We start from the raw sequence: 20,860 nt of genomic DNA on the forward strand, positions 1-20,860 counted from the left end.
AGGCTGCGGGACTGGCAAAGAGAAGGAAGCCGAGGGGGCCTGGCGCGGCGGCGGGGATCCTGGCAGTGCCCGCGGAAACCTTTCCAGCGAAGTAACATTTTCCAGCTGCGCTGTGTGCAACCCGGACGCAGCGGACCAGGTGGAGGGAAGGGAGGGAGGGCGGTCCGCACGCGGGGCTCTCTCTCTCTCTCTCTCTCTCTCTCTCTCTATCACACACACACACACACACACACACACACACACACACACTCGGGAGCGCGGGCTCGACCACTCCCCTGCCCCACCAGGTCGGAGATGGAGCCCTGCGCCCAGCGGCCCACCCTGTCCCTCGGTCCGCCGGGCCCCAGCAGCCCCTTGGCAGCCCCAACGTGGGTGGGCCACAGAGCTAGTTGGGACTCCTGGGTCCTGGGTTCATGTTGTGGCTCCAGAGCTCCACAGCAGTCCACAGGTGGCTGGTTTATGCCAGGCAGCCGCCACCCCAGCCCTTGTGGCCGGTAAGTGGGGTTGTTGCCCCTCCCGTCTCAGCCTCTGGTCTTTCGTAGGCAGTGGCATGCCAACTGGTGTCCAGGTGAGTTAGGGGCTCTGCCTGGGGCGCTAGCTGCATTTGAACTCTAGCTGCATTTCAGAGGTATTGGAGTGTCGGCCAGTAGCAGACACTTAGTGGGCCTGGTCACATCAGAGCAGGCTTCCTGGAGGAGGTGGTAGAAGAAGTGATCTGAGGACGAGGAACCAGAACAGAGGCAGGGGGCAGAAAGGTACAAGGTGGGTGCATTGCCCCAGGAGTCGGTCAGGGGAGGAAGAGAGAAGGGTGATTTCAAAGGCCTCATGAACTATATTGAGACCTCAGAAACCTCCAATGCTAAGATGAGGAGGTGAGAGCCAGTGAAGGAGTTGGAATGTGGCAAAGCCCTCAGTGGGGAATCCAGGGTGGGCCTCTTCTCCAGGCAGGGAGGGCAGAGGTCAGACCAGGGAAGGGCAGCTGCACCAGTCTCTTGGTTCAGTACAGAGCTGAACCCAGTGTCCAACCCAATGGGGAGGCTGGAACCAGCGAGACCAGCAGTGGGCGGGACCCCAGGCCCAGGGCCCTGGCTCCCAGCAATAAGGAGAAAAGATGGGGGTCACATCTCCTGCTGAGGCCACAGATGGAGGAGGGGGTGTAGGAGCTTCAGTGGGCCCGGCCCAGGCCAGATATTCCAAGGATGCCATTCTCCCCTGCAGGGCCCTCTGCGCCTACGTGGTGCACAGGAATGTGACCTGTGTCCTACAGGAGGGAGCAGAGAGCTACATAAAGGCTGAGTACCGGCAGTGTGGATGGGGGCCCAAGTGCCCCGGGACAGTCACGTGAGTGCACCCCCATCCCACCCACTCAGGATCCCTGGGCCCATGCCCCAGGCCTGCCTTAAGCTGAGAGCAGCAGCCAGCTCTACAAGGGCTGCAACTCTCTTAGAGCCCACACCAGCCGGGTGGAGGGGGCCAGGGAGGAATCAGGGGCAGGCTGGTCTGGTCAGAACCCACAGGGGCACCAGGGGAGGGTTTCTAGGGGAGAGGCAGCACCCAGGCAAGGAAGAAGCAGGGGCAAGGGTTGGGGGTGGGGGGCACAGGGGAGAGCAGAGGGTCACACTGGCAGTGGTTGATGCCAAAGGGGCCCCGGGCAGACTCAAGGAGGGCTGTGGTGATGTGGAGAAGGCAGGCCAGGGTGAGGGTATGGGAAGGGCATGCTTTCATCACTCGGCCCTGTCACCTTCGGCACAGGAAAGGAAGGTGACAGGGTGTTGTGGAGGCAGGAAGACATCTAGACTGTATCCAGTGTCTGAGAGTGGCCCTGAATACCAGCCAGGGGCCTCAGACTGGCCAGATGGGGCCAAGTGAGGATGTGTGGTGTATCCCACATAGGTGGGGTGCTCAGGTCTGTACTTGGAGAGGTTCAAATGCAGGTCTGAATACAAGTCTGTGTACTCGGGATCCTTGGGCACATGCCCCAGGCACCCTTCAGTGGGTGAACAGGTGAGGGAGTGGCCCCTGCTCTGCCTTCCACCTGGGCCCTTCACCGCTGTGCTCAAAATCAGAGGTACCTTGTCACCAGCCTCCATGACCAGAGCTGAGTTTCCAGAGTAGGGTAGGAAGGAGTGGAGAGAACAGGGGAGCTGATGGGAGCCCAGAGTGGCCCCCGGGCAGTGAGAGGAGCTGCTTGCCCAGCTCCAGGGCAGTACACCTTTGTCAGAATTCCTCAAGGTCCCACCAAAGCCACAGTGAAATTTCTGATGGTAGTATGAGCTCAAGGGTGTGCAGGTGACCTTGGGAGCCTTGGGGCTAAATTCTTGTTCCCCTTTTCCTGCGCTCCCCTAACCCATCTCTGAGCCTTGGCAAGGCCTGCTTCCATCCCTTGGCCCTGTCACCTTCAGCACAGGAAAGGAAACCCCTGGGGGTGTGGTGGAGGCAGGGAGACACCTAGACTGTATCCAAGTGTCTGAGAGTGGCCCTGAATACCAGCCAGGGGCAAGGTCACCTGCCAGGAGGCAGGCGCCTCAGCCCACAGACACAGAGCCCTGCCCTCTCCCCATCCCTGGCCCAGGTACCGCACAGTGCTCAGACCCAAATACAAGGTCGGCTACAAGAAGGTGACAGAACTCTCCTGGCGTTGCTGCCCTGGGCTCACTGGAGAAGGCTGCCCTGAGCACCTCACAGACCACGGGGCCGCCCCACCCCAGTCGGAGCCTGAGCCCCAGATTCCCTCCGGGCAGCTGAGCCCAGGCCCCAGGCCCCCTCCTAGCAGAGCCACCCCCAGCCCTTACGGTGAGTCTGCCCATGGAGACCCTACCAAGGTGGTTGGGTTTCTTGGGGGAGGTGGGAAGGGGACTGACCCAAGCTAGCTGAGCTTGGGCAGGGCTAGGGAGGGTGCATCTTGTGCTGGGCAAAAGGGTGAGCCCCCAGGCCCCCTCCCCAAAGTGACAGAGCTATGCCCAGCAAGGTTGGCTTAGAACAGAAAATCTCTCAGGTGGCTTGGTACCAGGACAAGCTGAGGGAGCCAGGCCAGTGATCCCACCCCGGGGTTCTCTCCTTCTCTTTCCCAGGAAGAAAAGGCCTGGGGTTGTTTGGTGAGCGGCTGGAACGCCTGGAGGGTGATGTCCAGCGCCTGGCACAAGCATATGGTACCCTCAGCGGCCTGGTGGCCAGCCACGAGGACCCCAACAGGATGACTGGTGGCCCCAGAGCTCCCGATCCCCAGGTGGGCTTTGGAGGCCTCCCCGAGGGGTTTGTGAACCCTGGAGACAGAGCTGGGAGGCCACTCACACCTCCTCTGGATGAGATCTTGAGCAAGGTGACAGAGGTGAGCAACACACTGCGGACCAAGGTGCAGCTGCTGGATGAGGTGCATGGGCTGGCCCTCGGCCACGAGGCCCGCCTGCAGCAGCTTCGGGAGGCGCCCCCATCTCCGCTCACCTCCCTGGCCCTGTTGGACGAATATGTGGACCGACGGCTGCATCAACTCTGGGGGAGCCTGCTGGATGGCTTCGAGCAGAAGCTGCAAGGCGTCCAGAGCACATGCGACCTGCGGGTGCAGGAGGTGCGGCAGCAGTGCGAGGAAGGTCAGGCGGCCAGCCTGCGGCTGCACCAGAGCCTGGATGGCCGGGAGCTGGCCCTGCGCCGAGAGCTCTCACAGCTGGGCACCCGGCTGCAGGGCCTGAGCGTGGCCGGTAGGGGCAGCTGCTGCAGCCAGCTGGCCTTGGTCAGCGCCCGCATGGACAGCCTCGAGAGCAACCTGCAGGCCGTCACCGAGGTCCAAAGGGGCCATGGCCCCAGCACCAGGGATGAGCTCACCCGGCTCTCTGCTGCCATGCTCGAGGGGGGTGTGGATGGATTTCTTGAGGGCCTGGAGACCCTCAACGGGACAGAGAGTGGAGGGAGGGGCTGCTGTCAGGGGGTAAAGGAGGGGGGAGGCCGCGGGGGCGGTTTCAGGACCCTGCTGGAAGAGCGTGTGCACAGCCTGGAGGAGCGCCTGCTGACACTGGCTGGGGAGCTAAGCCGTGACAGTACCCCGCCAGGCAGGCCGGCAGGGCCCCTGGTGCAGACAGAACTCGCTGTGCTGGAACAACGGCTGGTTTCGCTGGAGACCTCATGTACCCCCAGCACCACCTCAGCTGTTCTGAACAACCTCGTGGCAGAGGTGAAGGCCTGGCAGAGCCAGATTGAGGTCCTCCTCCGCCAGGTGGCCAGCCACACAGCCTTACTCCAGCAGCTCAATGGCACTGTGGCCGAGGTCCAGGGGCAGCTGGCAGAAGCCACGGGCAGCTCACTCCAGGGCGAGATCACCCTGCTCAAGGTCAATCTGAACTCCGTGAGCAAGTCACTCACAGGCCTCAGCGACTCCGTCAGCCAGTACTCCGATGCCTTCTTAGCCACCAACACCTCCCTGGATGAGCGGGAACGCAAGGTGGAGGCCGAGGTCCACGCCATCCAGGAGCAGGTCAGCAGCCAAGGCTCACGGCTTCGAGCTGGCCACAGGCAGGTCCTGAGCCTGCGGGGGGAGCTGGAGCAACTCAAGGCCGGTGTGGCCGATGTGGCTGGCGGGCTGAGCCGCTGCCAGGACACAGCCCAGGAACTCCAGCTGGCAGTGGGCCATTTCGATCAGAGGGTGGCCCAAGTGGAGGGTGTGTGTGGGAAGCTGGGCCCGATGGCTGCAGACCTGAACAGCTTGCCCACTGATTCACTCAGGCCCAGGGAGGGCCTCTGGGGCCATGTGGATCAACTGAATCGCACGCTGGCCCAGCACGCGCAGGACATCGCCCGCCTCCGGGATGACCTGCTAGATTGCCAAGCCCAGCTGGCTGAGCAGGGGCGGCCAGGGCGGGCCAACTAGGCAGGCTGGACAGGACCCAACACCCAGATCCTACCAACCCTGGGGCCATCACCCCAGAGCCCAGACCATGCTTCCCAGCCTCCCTTGGCCATTGCAGAGGCCATTTTAGAGGCTACTGAAGGAACAGTCTTGGTCCAGCTCCACGTGACTGTCTCAGACATCAACACCCATGCTCACTGCCGCACCAACTGGACAGTTCAGGATAGTGGTCAAGGCGAGTACAACATGCCTGCAGGCAAGGGTGCACCTAGGAGACCTCACAATCCAGTTTGCCACTTGCCCTTCTGCAGACATGAGTTGGCATCTGGGCAAAGACTGCAGGTCCATCCTCAGACAGTGGCCTGTCCACATCTCCCTTTGCCCACGGGCAGTAGGCCCGAGCCCATGGAGGCTCCTGGTTCCTTTGTCCCCTTAGCTTCTCTCCTCTGTCATCTGCAGGAAGGTGCTGCCCATTGGCACTGTCCTCACACCTGGCAGCTTCACAGATGCTATTTCTGAACCAAGGACCAGAGGCTTCCACCACCACAGGTCCTTCCGGGCAGAACAGAAGCACAGACTCAGGCACGAGTTCTCTTTATTCCTTTTGACCCTCCCACAGGTGAGGGCTTAGGGAGCTGTCGCTTCCCAGAGGACAGGATTGGGCCCAGGTGGTCTGTTTGGAGATCCCGTGCAATTTATGCGCTTCCTTCTCTTCCCCAAAGATGTTTTCAGGCACTCTGGGCCCCACATAGTCCCCTCCTTTTCGTGTGTGGGGGGAAATCTTTAGGGCCACTCTCATGTATGTCATGGCCTGAATGAGGCCAAGCCCTGGGCAGAAGGCCATGGCTGGAGGGAGAGGGCTCCAGCCCTAGTTTCCAGAATCCTTGCAAACCCAGCCCCGCCTGGATGTTCATGAAGTCATGAGGAATTCAGGTAGAACATGACCGAGGAACAATCTGAAAATACAAGCGTTCATCTGGCCTGCACAATTCCCAGAGACCCTGATGCCTGTCTGCTGAGGCGCCTGGCCTCAGTTTCCCCACGGCATCAGGGGCCCTCCTGTGCTGTTTTGCAGGTTCCAGTAGCCCTGCCTTCCGGCTTCTCGACATTTGGAATTCTGCCCTCTACTTGGTGCTGTTGGGGGAGGGTGGGCCTGGATTAAAGCTTTTAGCCTTTCTAAACTAAAGGTACTTTAGTTTCTAAAGGTACTTTCTTCCCCAAAGACAGTGGGAGGGATGACTGCAGTGGGTGTCAGTCCTGCTTCCCACAGCTCCTTGGGCAAGAGCTTGCTCTGCAGCTGTGTGGGCACTGAACTTGGGGAGGGCGGCAGGCCAACCCCACCTGCTTGGCAGGATTTGGGGCTGCATCCTCAGGGGACATGCTGAGGTGTCTGGCCCCAGAGCTGTGGGAACGGGCCAGGGCTATGTAAGGGTCTGGCCTCAGAGGCTCCCTGAAGGGGTGGGGGGACATTGTGTTCCTCCCAGATGCTAATCTATGCCCCACTGCTGCTGCCAACCTTCCCTGTGCCTACAGCTCTCAAGCCTCAGTGGGGCCTCCCTCTTCTCTCTGTCCCATCAGGAGTTGAGGCAAAGTCTCAGAGTGATGGGGACAGAGACATCAAGGGCTCAGAGAACACGGCAAGGGCCCGGGTGACAGTCATTTAATTGCCACAGGCCAGCTGAGGCCGGGAACAGCTGCCCCATCCCCTGCAGCTCCGCTGGCAGAGGCAAGAGACAGGATAGGGAGGAGAGAGGTTGCCAACCAGCCCTCATCTCCCCTCCTCCGCGTCCGGTTGGTCCTGTGGCACCCAGCTTCCAACGCCCGATGTCCTGGGATTCCCAGTCAGTTCTGGGCCAGGCCAGGGAGGAAGGGGTGTCAGGCCAGGGTATCAAGGTCCACAGTGGTCAGTGGCTCCCGCCAGTAGCAGAAGCTGCTGTATTCAGGGTTGGCCAGGTCTGTGCTGGGGCCACGGTCCAAGGGCGGGAAGAGGAGCTCAACCACCTCGCTGAGCCGCTTGTACCTGTGAGCAAAACAGGGCCAGCACTGAGGGCCTGAGCCGCCGCCAGACCACGGCCCCCGTCACGTCAGGCCGACTGCACCCCAGAGGCCCCTCTGCAGAGCTGGAATTGGGGCCCAGGCAGAGGCTGGGGTGTGGGGACATGGCAGGGCCTGGGGACACAGGGCAGGGTTTGGCCTCACGTGGATTTGTGGTTCTTCATGGGCTCCTGGATGAGCTCTCCCCGGGGGTTGACCGTGAAGATCCGAGATTCAGGTAGGCCCACCTGCCGGTAGGCAGTGACATCCTGTGGGAGACAAGGAGGGGCTGGTGGGCTGCGGGGTGGGGAGAGGTGCCTCAGCCCTCGGGGAGGAGACACTCACATTGGGTCTGTTCCCAAAGGCGGCATAGAAGGGTTGTCCATGGGGCAGAAACAACTGCTGGATGTCGCTCAGGCAGGCGATCTTGAACACCTCTGGCTTCTTCTCAATCACCTCCCTGGGGAGCCAGGGCCAGGGCAGGGAAGGCAGCCGGGGAGGGGTAGCAATCGGAGGACGGCAGGGTCAGGTGACACAGGCCCAGTGCCGGCCTGGGCTGGCAGTGGGCCCGCACCCCCCTCCAGGGCTGTGGGCTCGTATCGTGTAGGGGATTACCTGTGCAGGGCGGAGAAGAGGCTGCTGGGAGACAGCAGGATGGGGCCCTTAGGGAGGCCGCAGCCCCGCTCGCTCACCCACTGTAGGTAGCCCTTGGTGAGGTCAGCCATGCCAATGGCCCGCGCTGAGCAGTACAGGAACTTGTACCCGTTGCTGGGGGTGGAGACAGGTGGCACAGAGCCATCAGAGACCAGGAGATGGCACCACCCATCCTGCCCTCTTGGCTTCAGCCAGCTCAGCTGAAGCCTCTAAGCCCAGAGGCCTTTGCAGGGAGCGGTCCAGGAGAACAGCTGGGCAGGCTGAGAGGCGGCCTCGGGAGAGGGAGCATGGACAGAGTCCCAAGGCCCAGGCGGACCGAGATGGACAAGGGTGTGAGCAAGTCCGCAGACTTCCTCTGGAGCATGAAGTCCAGCAGTTAGACCCAGACCCCAGGCCCCAGGGGAGGAGTCTTCCTCAGGAGGACTGGTGGGCGGGTCTCAGCACTCCAGTGACATGGCCCAGCTTCTTTCTCTCTGGGCCCTGCCGGTCCCCAAGCCTGGCTCCCCAGGGCCGAAACTATGGTGGCCTAAACTGTCCTGTCCCTCCCTCCCTGGGGCCCTGCCCCAGCCCCAGCACTCACAGGTGGATTTTGTGGTAGAGACTCGTGATGCCCTGGTGCGTCCAGTCTTTCCCCAGCTGGGGCAGAATGTGGCCCAGAGCGTCCGACCTAGATCCCAGAGGAGGGGTCACTCCAAGGCAGCCTCATGTGGCCCTCATGTTCCATGCATGGGGCCCAGCTCCCAGCCCCAAGATGGTGCACTGGGGGGCCTCTCTCCCTGGCCCCTGCCCCCCAGCACAGAGGGAGGCACATTTCCAGGCCCTCCCTCTCCCCCACCAACCAGGCCTCACTTGGTGATGGTACCATCGATGTCCGAGATGACCACCTTGTCGTCCCACTTCCACAGGTAGATGGTGGCCCTGCAGCGGCAGGTACCCTGGTACTGGGTTGTCACGCTGAAGACCACATCATTGGCACCTTCTTGCAGGTTCAACTGCCGCTGGGGCCGGGCAAAGGTGGGGGGAGCTGTGATCAGCCACAGCCAGGCACTGTCCACCCCTTGCCACCCCAAACTGTGGCCTTCAATCCCCAGGCCTCTCCTTCCCAGCTCAGAGAACCTGTCTGAATCCATCAGAGAGAGCCACGTGGGCAGAGGGTGGCCCCGAGGAGGCAGTGAGGGAGTGCTGGTGGGGCCCGCACAGTGCCGGGCACAAGAGCCCTAACCTCCCTGTGTTCCTTTGGGGTGAAGCTCGAGGACAAAGCCTGGCCCGAGGCTCCCACTCAAGTTTCTCAGGTCAGCCCCAAGGCTGGCATTGCCCTTGACAGGGAGACGCCTCATGTATAGGAAGGCCCTGTGGGGATCATCACAGGCAGCCCCTGCCTGGGGCTAGGATACCTGTGACATCCCCAGAGAGAGACCCTAGCCCTTTCCTTGGTCCACAGAGAAGGATCAGGGCAGCTCAGCCACAGCCGGTGTGAGTCCTGGTACCACACAGGTGGCGCTGCTCTGTACCAGACCGGCCAGGCCCCCAGGCACCTCCCTGGCCATGGAGTCATACTCAGAGGAAAAACATCCTTATTTCAGGAGCCACCTGTTACTGAGCTCAAAGACGCGAATCCAGGGCCAATCTGAAGGGCTGTCATCAACATTTGCTTCCAAGGGCTAGAGTGGAGCCAGCCCACCCACTGCAGGTTGATATTGTAGGCCTAGCGAGGGCTTCTCCGGTGAGGGCATTTGACAGAGAAATGGACTGGCAAGTAAAGAAGTGAGCCCCCTGCCCCTGGAGGTATTCAAGCAGAGGCTGTTCAGCTGCCAAGGGCTTGGATTCTGGGCTTTAGTGACTGTGGGGCTCTGTGACAGAGTTATCACCACCCCCACCATCCCACATGGACACACTTACGATCTGATCAGAGGAGAGGCGGAGGGACTTCTTGTAGGCAGGAGAGTAGGCTGGAGGCAAAGTCGGCAGGGAGGGAGCCTCAAGGATGACAGGGCTCTCAGGGGCGTCATCCTCGCTACTCAGGACATCAGTCTTCTCCCTGTGGGCAGTGCAGCTCTCAGGCACCTCCGCCAGCTGAAGGCACTGCACTCCCAATAGACACCCCTCCACCCAGGCCACAAGGAGCCTGGGCCTGTCCCTGCTTCTCCAGAGACTACCCAGGGGACCAGAAACTCCTCCCTCTAGGTGCCACCCATTTTGGGGGTGGTAGCAGACTAAGGATGTGGGCCGGCAGGCTAGACCCAGAAAGGTGGTGGCAGAGCTGGAGCCAGGGCCCGGGCGCTCAGCCCTCAGTGCCTCTCCACAGCCAGGAGGCCAGACCTGCCTGGAGATATTTACCTGAAAACCCAGAAATGTGTTTTAGGGTTTATGCCCAACCTTACCTGCTTTGGCTTCAGTTGATTTCACCTTGGCTACCCTCTGCCCCCCTCCCCCACCCCTACCCCGAACCTTGGGCATTCTGGCTCAGATCAGAGGTAAAAAAGGAAGCAAGATCAGCAGACCCCTGGTGGAGAGGAGAGGCTCTGCCCTCCTTATTACAGTAACCCCTTGTCTGGGCCAGGAGTCTAGGCACCCATTCCAGCTCTGCCATTTCTCGGCTGTGGGACCTTTGGTATATCTCGAAGTGTCAGTTTTCCCATCTGGGAAATGGGGGCATTTCTCAGGAGAAAGAAAGGGTGTAGGAGTGATTAGGGAGTGACAGAGAACCCTGGCTGGGGGAGGGGTGCCTGCACCACTCGGACCCTCCAACAGCAATCCTCCCCAACCCCAGCCAAGACAGCAACTCACCCCCGTGCCTCCCTGGCTGTGGTCTTCTCCCTCGGGGCATTTCTCTATGGGAAGAACATCCATCCAGTGAACAGTGAGCTCCTGCCTAAGCTGACCCCACCCTGGGACCGTGACCACCCACCTCCTCGGCCGGGAAGTCCCTGCGTCGCCAGGAAAACCACCACCGCCCACCCTTCCTGGGCATTTTCTCCTTCTCCAGCTTGTCCACGGTGCTCTGTGGGCAGATAAAGGCCATGGCATTTCCCCCGGCATCACACAAATCCACCTGAGACTGCCCTTGGGGCCACCATAAGCCCGGGGCCTGGGGCTGACCTTCAAGCAAGGTGCTGCCAACATTGGAGTCCGAGGAAGCATACCCACCACCATTCTGGGTTTCGTGTAAGTAAGCACGGGAGACCAAGGGCCACTCCATCCCAGCCCTGACCCCTACCTCTAGCCCAGCCTCGGCCTGGCTTCTAAAGCTTGTGGGTCAGTTTCTCCAGAGTAGCTGAGGCAGTGCTGTGGGAGTTTCTCAAGATCTGGTACTCCCTGCATGAAGCCACCAAGTGACAGCAGGAAGGACAGTCTAGGGCCAGTCCTCCCCGCAACCTCCAAGACCAACACAGGCAACTCGTAAGGTCAGTGATTCTATCCCATAAATGCGCCCTCTGTATGTTACCATCCTGTCTGGTGGGGGTAACATGAGCTTGTGGAAAATACTGATTAGATCTGTGCTTCCTACAAACACAGAATGGTGCACCCACGCCAGGAGGACATGGGCTTGGCGTGGGTCGGCCAGGGTGCCCACTTGAGCTGGGAACAGGCTGAGGCAGTCTCCCAGGGACCTCAATGGTGGGTATGTCCAGGTGAGGACAGTCAAGCAGGAGAGTGACCCTCCTCCTTCTCACAGGCTGTGGTACTAGCTCAGAGCCAGAGCCAGCCAGAGGATGGAGCTCAGCATCACTAAAGGGAGGCACCAGCTGTCTACGTCTGGTTAGTGATGTTCTTTGGGCAACTCTAATCAAATGGAGAACAATAGACCAGGGCAGGGCCCTGGACCACTTCCAGAAGGGCAGAAGGGGCAGGTGCAGAGCAGGACAGGGTGGAGGCTCAAGGAGGGACTAAAGAGGCTGGGTTCCTTCCCACCTCTGAGCATCCGTACATGCTGTTCCTGCCAAGGCTTACTCATCTTTCCCATCTCTGCCCAGCAGGCACTTGCTCAGCAAACTTCCCCGTTGAGGCTCTCAAAGCAACCCAGACCTCTCCTTCCCAATACTCACAGTTGAATTTTACGTTCACCTGGCCGAGTCTTTAACTGTCTTTCTTTGAGGGCATGACTGTCCCTGGCACATAGTAGGTACATAACAAATGTGTGCTGATAGAGCGGGCAAACACCTGCAGCCCAGCCTCAGAGGTTCTCAGGGTCAGGTGAGGAGTGGGACCTCCATCTCCCAGATCTGAAAACTTCCTGCTGAAGGCATGTCCCTGCCCAATGTTTATCCCCCTCTGGTTTGTCCTGAGCTCCTTTGAAGTACAGTCCCAATCCGGTGGGATTCAGCTACGCCAGGAAACCAGGGAAGGGGGTGGCTCTGTCCACACAGAAGGGAGGAGGCTTCAGGGGTGTCCTCTTCCAGAGTGGGTCTTACAATCTGTCAGCCCCAGGCCCATCTCTGCCCACCCTCCACTTCTTGGCTAAAGGCCCCCTGCCCTGAGGCCATGGCCACTTTCCCCAGGAGGCCCAGTGGTGCTCTAACCATTACCTTGGGCAAGTTCTTCTGAAAGGCTTGGAGGGAGAGGACCATGGGGGCAGCTACAGCCCAGTTATAGTGCCTGGAGGGACAGAACAGGGTGTAGGAGCTGCAGGGCCATGAAGGAGGCAGGGTGACTCCTGTGGCAGCCAGCAGCCCAGCCCTGGTACTTACTTCTCATTGATTTTCACCACCAGGTTTGGGTCGTCCAAGAGGCCAGGGTTTTGGACGAGGTCCTGGTAGGAGACTATGTGCTTGTTGAACTTCTCTGGGCACAGAGTCAGAGAGTGAGGGGAGAGGCAGATACATCCCGCATGACCCACTGCCCTAGTCTCTCCGGGTCCCTCCGCACTCCACCACTCAGGCCTCCCACAGGGCGCCTCCCTTCCTGTGGTTTTGCACCTGCTCTTCCCACCCCAGGCCCCGGCCATCCTGGACTCACAGGATAAGCCACAGCTAAGCATCCAGCCTTGGTTTCAGGGGGCCTTGGGAATGCCCCATCCTTGCTGGCTGAATGTGGGCTCCACAGGGCAGGGAGCCTGGCCCAGCCTCACCCCTCAGCTGCCCCACCCTCTGGGGTCCTCCCTGCTCTCCCCAGCCCCCAGGCTCAGGGCCAATCCTTAGAAGGGCTCGTGGTTGGACATACCCAGGGAAATGTCCCGGCTGTCAGCCAGTCCTCCACAGAGAGACAGCACTATCGTGTCCACCGTGTCCAGAGTGGGTTCTGGTTCCTGTTCGGGGTTGGGGTCCCCCATTGGCTTCTGGCTACCGGGTTCACTCCACCTCCTGGGCCCCAGCCCACAGTCACTGAGGGGAAAGGGGTCAGCAGTGACATGAATACAAGGAGGCTGGGAGGAGGGCCTCACCCCTCTCAAGCCCCTGACAGCCAACCCCTGGCCCCACCAGTCCTGATCCCAAGCCACTAGCACCCAGAACCCAGGCACCTCTTGGGGAAGTAAAGGGCTGCATTCTCAGAGTCCAGAGAGGACAAGTCATCCAGGTAGATGTCGCTGGGGCCCAGGTGCTGGCTTCTCTTCAGGGAGCCTGAGGGCGGAGGAGATGACATTTGCTGTAGACCTAGCACGTACTCAGTCGTGTGAGCAGTATGAGGCCCCCTTGTCTTGGAGCACCTAAAGCAGCACTGTCCGGTAGACTTTCTACGATGCTAGAAATGTCCTATGTCAGCAAGTCCAGTCCAGTAGCCAACAGCCACAGGTGACCATCAGCACACTTAAAATGTGGTGTGCTGGAGAAATGGAATTCTTAAAATGTTACTTAGTTGTAACGTTGAATAGCCACGTGTATCCAGTGACTACCCAGTGCCTTCCCGTGCACTCAGAATAATCCCAGCTGATGAGCCGAGAATGTCCAGCCCTGCTCATCTCCCGGTCTCCTCTGCCAACCCTCTCCCCGGCCTCGCTCAAGACACACCAGCTGCCTCCGTTCCTAAACATGAAACCTCTCTCCTATCTCATGGCCTTGAAACATGCTATTCCCTCTGCCTAGAACTCTCTTCCCCTGATCCTCACTTGCCTAGGTCATTGTTCACGTCTCAGCTCAAACATCACCCACTTGCAGAGGCCTTCCTGACCACATGATCTAGATAGCCCCCGTCCCACCCAGTGAACGGTAACATTCCACATCATCCCTGTAACATTCTTCCTGGCTTTTGTATGCATTATCTGTCTGCCCCCCCATGAGGGCTGGTGTCAAACACAATGCCAGGCACACAGTAGGTGCTCAAAACATGCCTGATGTCCCAGAGTCCACCCCAGAGGTAACGTGAGACCAGGGAAGCACTGGGGGGTGTCCAGCCATCACTCACCTTTCCTCCTGGAGAACCCCTCTGGCGGCTCGGTGGGAGCTGGACCCTCCAGAGCGGCCCAGCTCCATGATTTTGAGGCAGGAGAGAGACCCGCATCCCCGGATCTCTGAGTCTTGGTTTTTTCTCTCTCCGGGGCAGGGAGAGGGGGACCCATCAGAGCGGGCACCTCCGTGTCAGGCCGAAGGTCAGGGGTGCTGGGCTCTCCCTGAGCTGAGGCTGCCCCAGTGCTGCCATCGGGGACCATCGAGGACATGGGCCTCTCAGCTTTGGCCACCTTCAGTCAAACAAATGGGAAGGATGTGGGCAGGGCCGATGCAGGGGCTGCCTCCCACACCCCACAAGGCCTTGGGAAGGTGGCCCCAGTCTCAGTCACTCCAGTCCTCATCCGCAGGGCCATGGAGCCCCGAAAGGCAGGGATGGGGGATGGCGGATGGCACAGAGGAACTCACCTTAGGCAGCCTCCCCCAGGCCCACTGCATGTGCGACTCAGCTCTCAGGGGGCTGGGCTCCGGGGTCTTCACCTCCAGCTCCGAGTCACTCTTAGGGGATGTTAGCCCTTCCGATGAAAGGCTGCAGGAAACAAGAATTCAGAGACGCCCAAACCAGCCTGCCACCCCCCAACCCCCAGCCTGGGGAAAATATTTGCAAAACATATTTATGCTTGTGTTGCATCCCCAGAATATATAAAGGATATAGTAATATATAAGGAACTCCCAACAAATCAATAATAAGAAGGCAGTCCAGTAAAAAAAAGGGGGGGAGAGGGGCAAGTTTGTGACTGCTTAATGGGTATAGGATTCCCATTTGGAGTGATGAAAAAATTCTGGAACTAGATAGGGATTGTCTTCGATGGTGGCACAACATCACGAATTTATTAGATGCCATTGAATTGTGCACTTTACTATGACCAAAATGGTAAATTTTATGTTATGTGCATGTTACCACAATTTTTTTAAATGGACAAACAACTTAAACACTTTACAAAGGAGCTATACAAGTGGCTGGTAAACACATTAAATGTATTCTAAGTCATTATTGATTAGAAAAGTGTAAATGGAAACCACCTTGGTGATGAGTCCCCCCCTGCGGCCCACCTGGATTCTCACCTGGTCTGGGAGGGCCACTCGCCGTCGGAGTAGGGGTAGATGTCTGTAGGCTGTGACGAGGACTCCTCTTCCAACTGGATATTGCTGAGGGGCCACAGGGAAATAAATGGTCACTGACAGCACAGGGCATGGGAGCCTGGACGTCAGGGGCTTGGAGAGGTGAAGCAACTAAAGCCCAGAGAGGTCAAGGCCCTCGCCCAGGGTCACACAGCACCAGCAGAGGAAACAGTGCTTGAACCCAGTTGGCATCCTCACACCCTTGGCCCCCACCTGGTCTCCACACATCCTGTGGTCTCCAGCCTCGGCTTCTCCAGCAGGGACAGCTCACTCTCAGCACCTGCCTCCAGCTCCTCAGAACTAGAATCGTCCGCCACCGTGTCCTCCTTCCACCTGGGTTTCCTCCTACGAAGCCTCTTCTTCCTTCCCGTGGAGGCCACACCCATGATGATGGGCTCGGATTCGCTGGCTGTACCCAGCTGGGAGTCCGAGGGGAACCCAGACAGGCCTCCCCAAGGTAAGGGTGACGTGCACAGGCGGGGAGGCACGTGTTCCTGCGGAGAAGATCAGGGGCTACAGCTCAGGGGGACCGCTCTGGTCACCGGGCATCCTGAGCCCTGCCAGTGCCTCAGGCCCTGCAGTGAGCTCATTTGGGGTCAGGAAAACAGGCATGGAGGCTGGACAGAGGTGGCAGCAGCCTGGCCTTGTAACTGCTGCTGGCCTCGGAGCTCCCTCAGAGGTAAAGCAGCCCTAACCCCAGGGGCCGCCTGCATCCCTGGCAGCCCAGGGTGTGGACCACACTGTCTGGACAGACCTGGGCATCAGCCTCTCATCGTCTCTGCCCACACCTACCCCAGTAAACACCTACTTCCCTTTTAAGACTTAGCCAGGCGTCACCTCCTCCAGGAAGTTTGCCCTGACTATTCTCAGCCACGGTTCCAACCCCCTTCACTGTAATGACTAAAGGGTTTCATCAGCCACTATTTATGTGTCTGTCTCCCAGGCTTGTCTGGGAACCTCCTTTGAAATAGGGGTCACCCCTCACCTGAATTCGCTGCAGTGTCTGGCACAGGGCTCAGTTAAAGTTTGTCAAGCTCAAACTATTTAAACACCTCTGCTGGCTCATGCTGGGCCTGCCTCCCTCTGCAAACACCCCTCTCTTCTTCCTCCCCCCTCGCACTTCCATGTTCCAGCTGCACTGAGCCGGCCCCAGATCCAGAACAAGCCATCTCATGCTCCTCAGCCCCAGCCACACCTCAGCTCCCTCCTTTTCACCCTTCAGGGACCAGCTCAAGTGTCCTCTTCTGAGAAACCTTCCCCAACTTTCCCTGGCGAGTAAGTCAGCCCTCGTCCCCTCCCCCACCCCCAAATCCTACCCAGGCTCCAGTAGCAGATCATGAGTGCCAGCACTAACCCATCCATCCCCTGCATCGGACCCCTGCTGACAGTGACAAACCCCAAGGCCCCGCCCAGAGGGGGCACTAGTGCAGGGCAGGGGCAGGTGCTGTCAAAGACAGAGGTACTTACCTCATCACTCTCCAGCTCCTGGACAAAGAAGGCCTCCCCGCTGTCCCCCAGCTTCATGTGCAAGTCCACGGGCTCCCCATTGATCTCGATGTCCACCTGTAGCAGGGCATGATGGGCCATGGGGCGCATGATCCCCGCCGGCTGCCCTCACTCCCACACTCTAGTCCACTGGGGCACTGGCCTCCCAGCGGTCCGGGTCCGGGTGATGGGCTCTCTGCTGCCTCCCCGCCCCAGGCCTGCATTTGCTGGAACTGTCTCCCCAGCCCTTAGTGTCCTGGGCTGCTCCCCTCTCTGAGGGTCGCTGCCTCCTCGGAGAGGCTGGCTGAGCCTCTGTGCCCCTCCCCCAACACACTTCCCCCTTCTCGAGGCTTTGATGCATGTATCATGGTCTCCGTATCCTTGTTTATGCTTTGGTTTCTGTGTTCCTCTCTCTCCCACAGCCCATGAGAACAAGGACATGATTCATCTTGTCACTGCTGAGTCCCCAGCCCCAGGGCAGTGCTCGACCAACAATGGTAAGAATGACCGCTTCCTAGGCACTTAGCAACACGTTTTATCTAGACCATCTTGTTTCATCTTCACAGGCTCCCCTTGCAGCCTCTCCAGTCATTATTCCCACTTTACAGATGAGGAAACTGAGGCTGGGAGGGGCTAAGTAATTCTCTGGGAAGCAGCCAAAGGAGGCTGTGCGCCCAGAGCCTAGTTCTTAACCACAAGGCACTATTCTATCTCCCACAAGGTTACGCTGTGACTGGACAGTTCATAGTCAGCCCAGTGTGAAGGGGTCTGGGCCCACCACACCCCCTTTCACACACCAGAGCCCAGTGACAACAGTGCAGGTTTCCTAAGGGAGAGGAAGGAACATCTGAGGGTCACCCCCAGGCCTGGCCCGGGGACGGTGTTATCACCTCCTATCGAATCACCAGGCAGAAGACACCACTTGCACAGGGGAAGCCACTTATGAGAACACACGGGTAAGGTCTGAGTACGCTGAAGGGTTACTCAGCTTCAGATCTGATGGCTCCACTACGCTGCTTTTAGGGGAAAACAGGAACCCCTTGGACCAAAGCCCCAAACTAACCTAAAACCATCAAAGGAAATACAGAAGGCAGGAAGCCTGTTCAGAGGACAGCTCCCCACCTCAGGGAGGCCTGGGTGCTCTCCTGGGACTGCGGTGGCGGCCCCCGGCCTCAAAGCCCACCCGGCCGTGGCCCTCGGCAGCTGCCAGCACTCACCACCTTCTCCCGGGACCGCAGGACGCCCAGCTTGCCGAAGCGCACATGGAAGGGCGAGCACTGGAAGGAGCCGTCCACCTGCTCCACCACCAGCACATCGATGCAACCACTCAGTGTGGCCGGGTTCAGGCCCTGGTACAGCTCCTTCACCGTCCCAAACACGGTCCCCGCCAGCTGGCCCACGTAGTTCATGGCTGGGGCTGGCAAAGGGAGGCAGTGCTGGGACCAAGGCCTGGTCCCGGCCCCTCCGTGGGGAGACTTTGCATCCTGACCCCCCCCACCCCGACTCCGGGTGCCCTGGCTTACAGTGTGTCGCTCTCGGAGCGCCTTCGAAGTCACAGGCTGGGAGGGGTGCCAGCAGACGTGGGTTCTAGTTCTGGCTCACCTACTGAGCAGCCATGAGGCTCCTGGACAGCTGCCTCCCTTCTCCAGGTGCCGATGCCCACATCTGTGAAATGAGGGCGCAGGGTAAGGCGGCCTGGGGTTCTCTGAGCCTCTAAATGCCATGAGTAATGATAATGACCACAGTGCTCAGCGACAGGGCGCATTTCCTCTTCACAACAACTACAAGCTTGGCCGAGTGGGTGTCATTATTCCTGTTTACAGACAAGCCAGCTGAGGCTCAGAGAGGCGGAGTGAATTGCCCGGGATCTCACACTAGGAAGGAGAGGAGCGGAGATTTGAGCCCCAGAACCCTAGGTGGCCCAACTGTGGGAATAGGAGGAGGCAGGCACCCCTCCCTGGGGTCAATGGGGGGCAGCCTCATGACATTTCAGGCCCTGACCCCTGTGGGGAACAGGCAACAGCCCTAAAGGCTGATATCCTCCCAGTAAATAAGGACACAGGAGTCTCAATTTTTCCACCTGAGAAATGGGTTCGGCTGTCTTGCTGCCTCCTGGTCCTAGGAATTGAAAGGGGCCTTGCTGGCCCATCGTGGCTGATTTGTGAGGTACCAGGGGTGGGAGCGCCGCAGGTGCCTAAGGCTCTGCCCAGCTCTCTTCCTGGGTTCATCTCCTTATAGCTGTGGGTGGAGGGAGCTCCCAGATTAAGGCTCCCACTGCAAGTCCTTCCCAGTTTCCTTAGGAGGATGAGAAGTCCATCCACGGCCCACAGCTGACTCCGGTGTCTCTAGGCCATCGTTCTCAGGCCCGACCCCCAGTCCTCAGGCCACTATTCAGGCCCAGGACTGGCCCGTGGCACCAAAGCTCTCCTCCTTCCCCCGGCCAGACCTGTCCCTCCAGCTTTCCCACACCAGGCACAGCTCGGTGAGCTAGAAGCAGGAGGTCGTGGCCACCAAAGAGAAAAACCAGAGCCACAATGAGAGCCGCCTCCACGCTGGCATGGTGCCCATCTGCCAACTTCAGCTCATTGCCCTCCCCGCTGGCCGGGCCAGTGGCCCACTGCCCTCTGGCTGCCAGGACACAGGCCATCAGCTTCCACAGGGCACTTCCCTCTCTCAGACCCTGAATCAGAATTCCTGGAGGACCGCCTGCCATGCAAGACCAGCCCTCAAAGAAGTTAAGTGATTTATCCAAACTCTATTAAGCTAAGAGGCCATAGATGGGGCGAAGGAGTGATGACTCATATCCTGGTTTCCTGACTCCATGCCATGGTTCCTTCCACTCCTCAGTCCACAGTTGTCTGCGGAGAGAGCAGCCCGGCCCACAGCCCCCTTCTGCGCAGCCCTGTAATACCTTGCCACTCAAAGTGTGCTCCATCCCCAGCAGCACCAGCGTCACCTGGGAGCTTGTGAGAAGTGTGGAGCTTCACAGACATAAGGTACAATTTCAATTGCTAAAGTGAAAACTGAGATAAAATGAAGATCTTTGGACCCTGAGCATGCCACTCAAGTGTAATAAATATTTTATCAACAATGCAACAATGTGAAAATTTCCACTTTGGTGTCTCCCCACCTAACACCAAACTCTGTGAACATAGGCCTGGGGAGACAGACAAACTGACAAGGCAGACATGTGGTGGGCAGGACTCTAGACCACTGTGCCCAAGAAAAGCAGAGAGGACGCTAGAAGCCACCAGAAATAAAGGAACAACCATGGGAGGGGCAGACCCCGGCTGGGGGCAAAGGTCTGCCCAGCTGGAGGCCCAAGCCTGAGCTATCTGCCCTGCTGAGGGCAAAGGAGCTTGAGGCTGTCGGGGAGGGGTGAAACTCGAGCTGGACCAAGTACAGGGTTTCTCACCTTTGGAATCATTGACATTTGGGGCTGGATAATTCTTTGCTGTGGGGGAATTGTAGGATGGTTAGCAGCATCCCTGGTCTCTACTCACTAGATACCAATAGTAGCACCTCCTCCAGTCGTGACAATCAAATTGTCTCTAAACATTATCAAAATTGGCCGTGGTTGAGAGCCACTGAAGGTAGTAGAAAGAGCTGAACAGCAGCGATGTCACTCAGGGGATTGTCCTGGGTGATCCACCCACGCAATGTCCTTAGGCAAGAACTTTGCTGGCCTCAATTTCCCCTTCTATGAAACAAGGCCTCAATTTCTCAAACCCTTCTCAGCCTAGAATTCATTCCTGTCTGTTCTCCCACCCACGAGTGGAGGCCCCCACATCTGCCTGCTCAGCATTTGGAGGGATTCCTGTGAGCCAGGCTCTGGCTGCCTTCCCCTATCTGCACCCATCCCTGAAGGCATCCCCTCTCCTCAGGACCCAGCCTTGAGTCTTTCCCAGATGGAGGGAAGCTCTGCTTGGCTCCCCTATGTCACCCTTCACCCCAAACTAAAGTCTAAAATTAAATACTTCACCCCCCCACAACCCAGGTCAGCTGAATTTCTCTCAGGACTCATGGGTACCCCCAAAAAACCTCTGAATCCCATTCCCCAATTTTCTGCTCATCTGGTCCCTCCTTTCTCCTCCTGCTGAACTAGGTCAAGGCTTTATCACCAGATGCCTAGATCCTAGATGGCAACAGGACACTGTGGGGAAGGCACCAAATTGTCTGGGTTCCAATCCCCTCCCCGACACTAGCTGTGACCTTGGGCAAGTCTCTTCACCTCTCCAAGCCTGTTTCAGCCTCTGGAATGGGGATAACATAAGAGATGCAAGAGCAATTAATGACATAACTCAAGTAAAGTACTAGCAGGCAATAAATGCCCATACATGTCACCTAT

General features: G+C 58.8%; 2 protein-coding genes across 9 annotated transcripts in view; one reads left to right on the top strand and one right to left on the bottom strand.

The window, feature by feature from the left end:
* Positions 1 to 6,018, top strand: part of EMILIN3 (elastin microfibril interfacer 3) — a 32,203-nt gene extending 26,185 nt beyond the window's left edge. Inside the window, exons 8-10 of the mRNA XM_014543701.1 lie at positions 1,219 to 1,341; positions 2,573 to 2,793; positions 3,072 to 6,018. Of these exons, the coding sequence (XP_014399187.1) occupies positions 1,219 to 1,341; positions 2,573 to 2,793; positions 3,072 to 4,858 (2,131 nt within the window). The 3' untranslated portion in view covers positions 4,859 to 6,018. The remainder of the gene's footprint in view (positions 1 to 1,218; positions 1,342 to 2,572; positions 2,794 to 3,071) is intronic.
* The window catches only part of LPIN3 (lipin 3), a 34,805-nt gene continuing 19,360 nt past the window's right edge, over positions 5,416 to 20,860 (bottom strand). For 4 of the 8 annotated variants that reach the window (XM_014543747.1, XM_005871263.2, XM_014543742.1 and 1 more), the window contains 20 exons: positions 18,036 to 18,177; positions 17,730 to 17,929; positions 16,495 to 16,590; positions 15,241 to 15,521; positions 14,971 to 15,054; positions 14,314 to 14,434; positions 13,865 to 14,138; positions 12,984 to 13,083; positions 12,686 to 12,846; positions 12,214 to 12,307; positions 12,052 to 12,121; positions 10,434 to 10,526; positions 10,313 to 10,356; positions 9,425 to 9,563; positions 8,375 to 8,523; positions 8,106 to 8,192; positions 7,487 to 7,639; positions 7,217 to 7,331; positions 7,037 to 7,140; positions 5,416 to 6,857 (listed from right to left, as the gene is read on the bottom strand). In XM_014543747.1, the coding sequence (XP_014399233.1) occupies positions 6,713 to 6,857; positions 7,037 to 7,140; positions 7,217 to 7,331; positions 7,487 to 7,639; positions 8,106 to 8,192; positions 8,375 to 8,523; positions 9,425 to 9,563; positions 10,313 to 10,356; positions 10,434 to 10,526; positions 12,052 to 12,121; positions 12,214 to 12,307; positions 12,686 to 12,846; positions 12,984 to 13,083; positions 13,865 to 14,138; positions 14,314 to 14,434; positions 14,971 to 15,054; positions 15,241 to 15,521; positions 16,495 to 16,590; positions 17,730 to 17,921 (2,502 nt within the window). In that variant the 5' untranslated portion in view covers positions 17,922 to 17,929; positions 18,036 to 18,177 and the 3' untranslated portion in view covers positions 5,416 to 6,712. Of the gene's footprint in view, positions 6,858 to 7,036; positions 7,141 to 7,216; positions 7,332 to 7,486; positions 7,640 to 8,105; positions 8,193 to 8,374; positions 8,524 to 9,424; positions 9,564 to 10,312; positions 10,357 to 10,433; positions 10,527 to 12,051; positions 12,122 to 12,213; positions 12,308 to 12,685; positions 12,847 to 12,983; positions 13,084 to 13,864; positions 14,139 to 14,313; positions 14,435 to 14,970; positions 15,055 to 15,240; positions 15,522 to 16,494; positions 16,591 to 17,729; positions 17,930 to 18,035; positions 18,178 to 19,423; positions 19,536 to 19,927; positions 19,967 to 20,860 lie in introns of all 8 variants that reach the window. The other 4 variants (XM_014543746.1, XM_014543743.1, XM_014543744.1 and 1 more) reach the window with 3 other exon arrangements.

The sequence above is a fragment of the Myotis brandtii genome, unplaced genomic scaffold (genome assembly GCF_000412655.1).
Source record: "Myotis brandtii unplaced genomic scaffold, ASM41265v1 scaffold333, whole genome shotgun sequence".
NCBI classification, from domain to species: domain Eukaryota; kingdom Metazoa; phylum Chordata; class Mammalia; order Chiroptera; family Vespertilionidae; genus Myotis; species Myotis brandtii.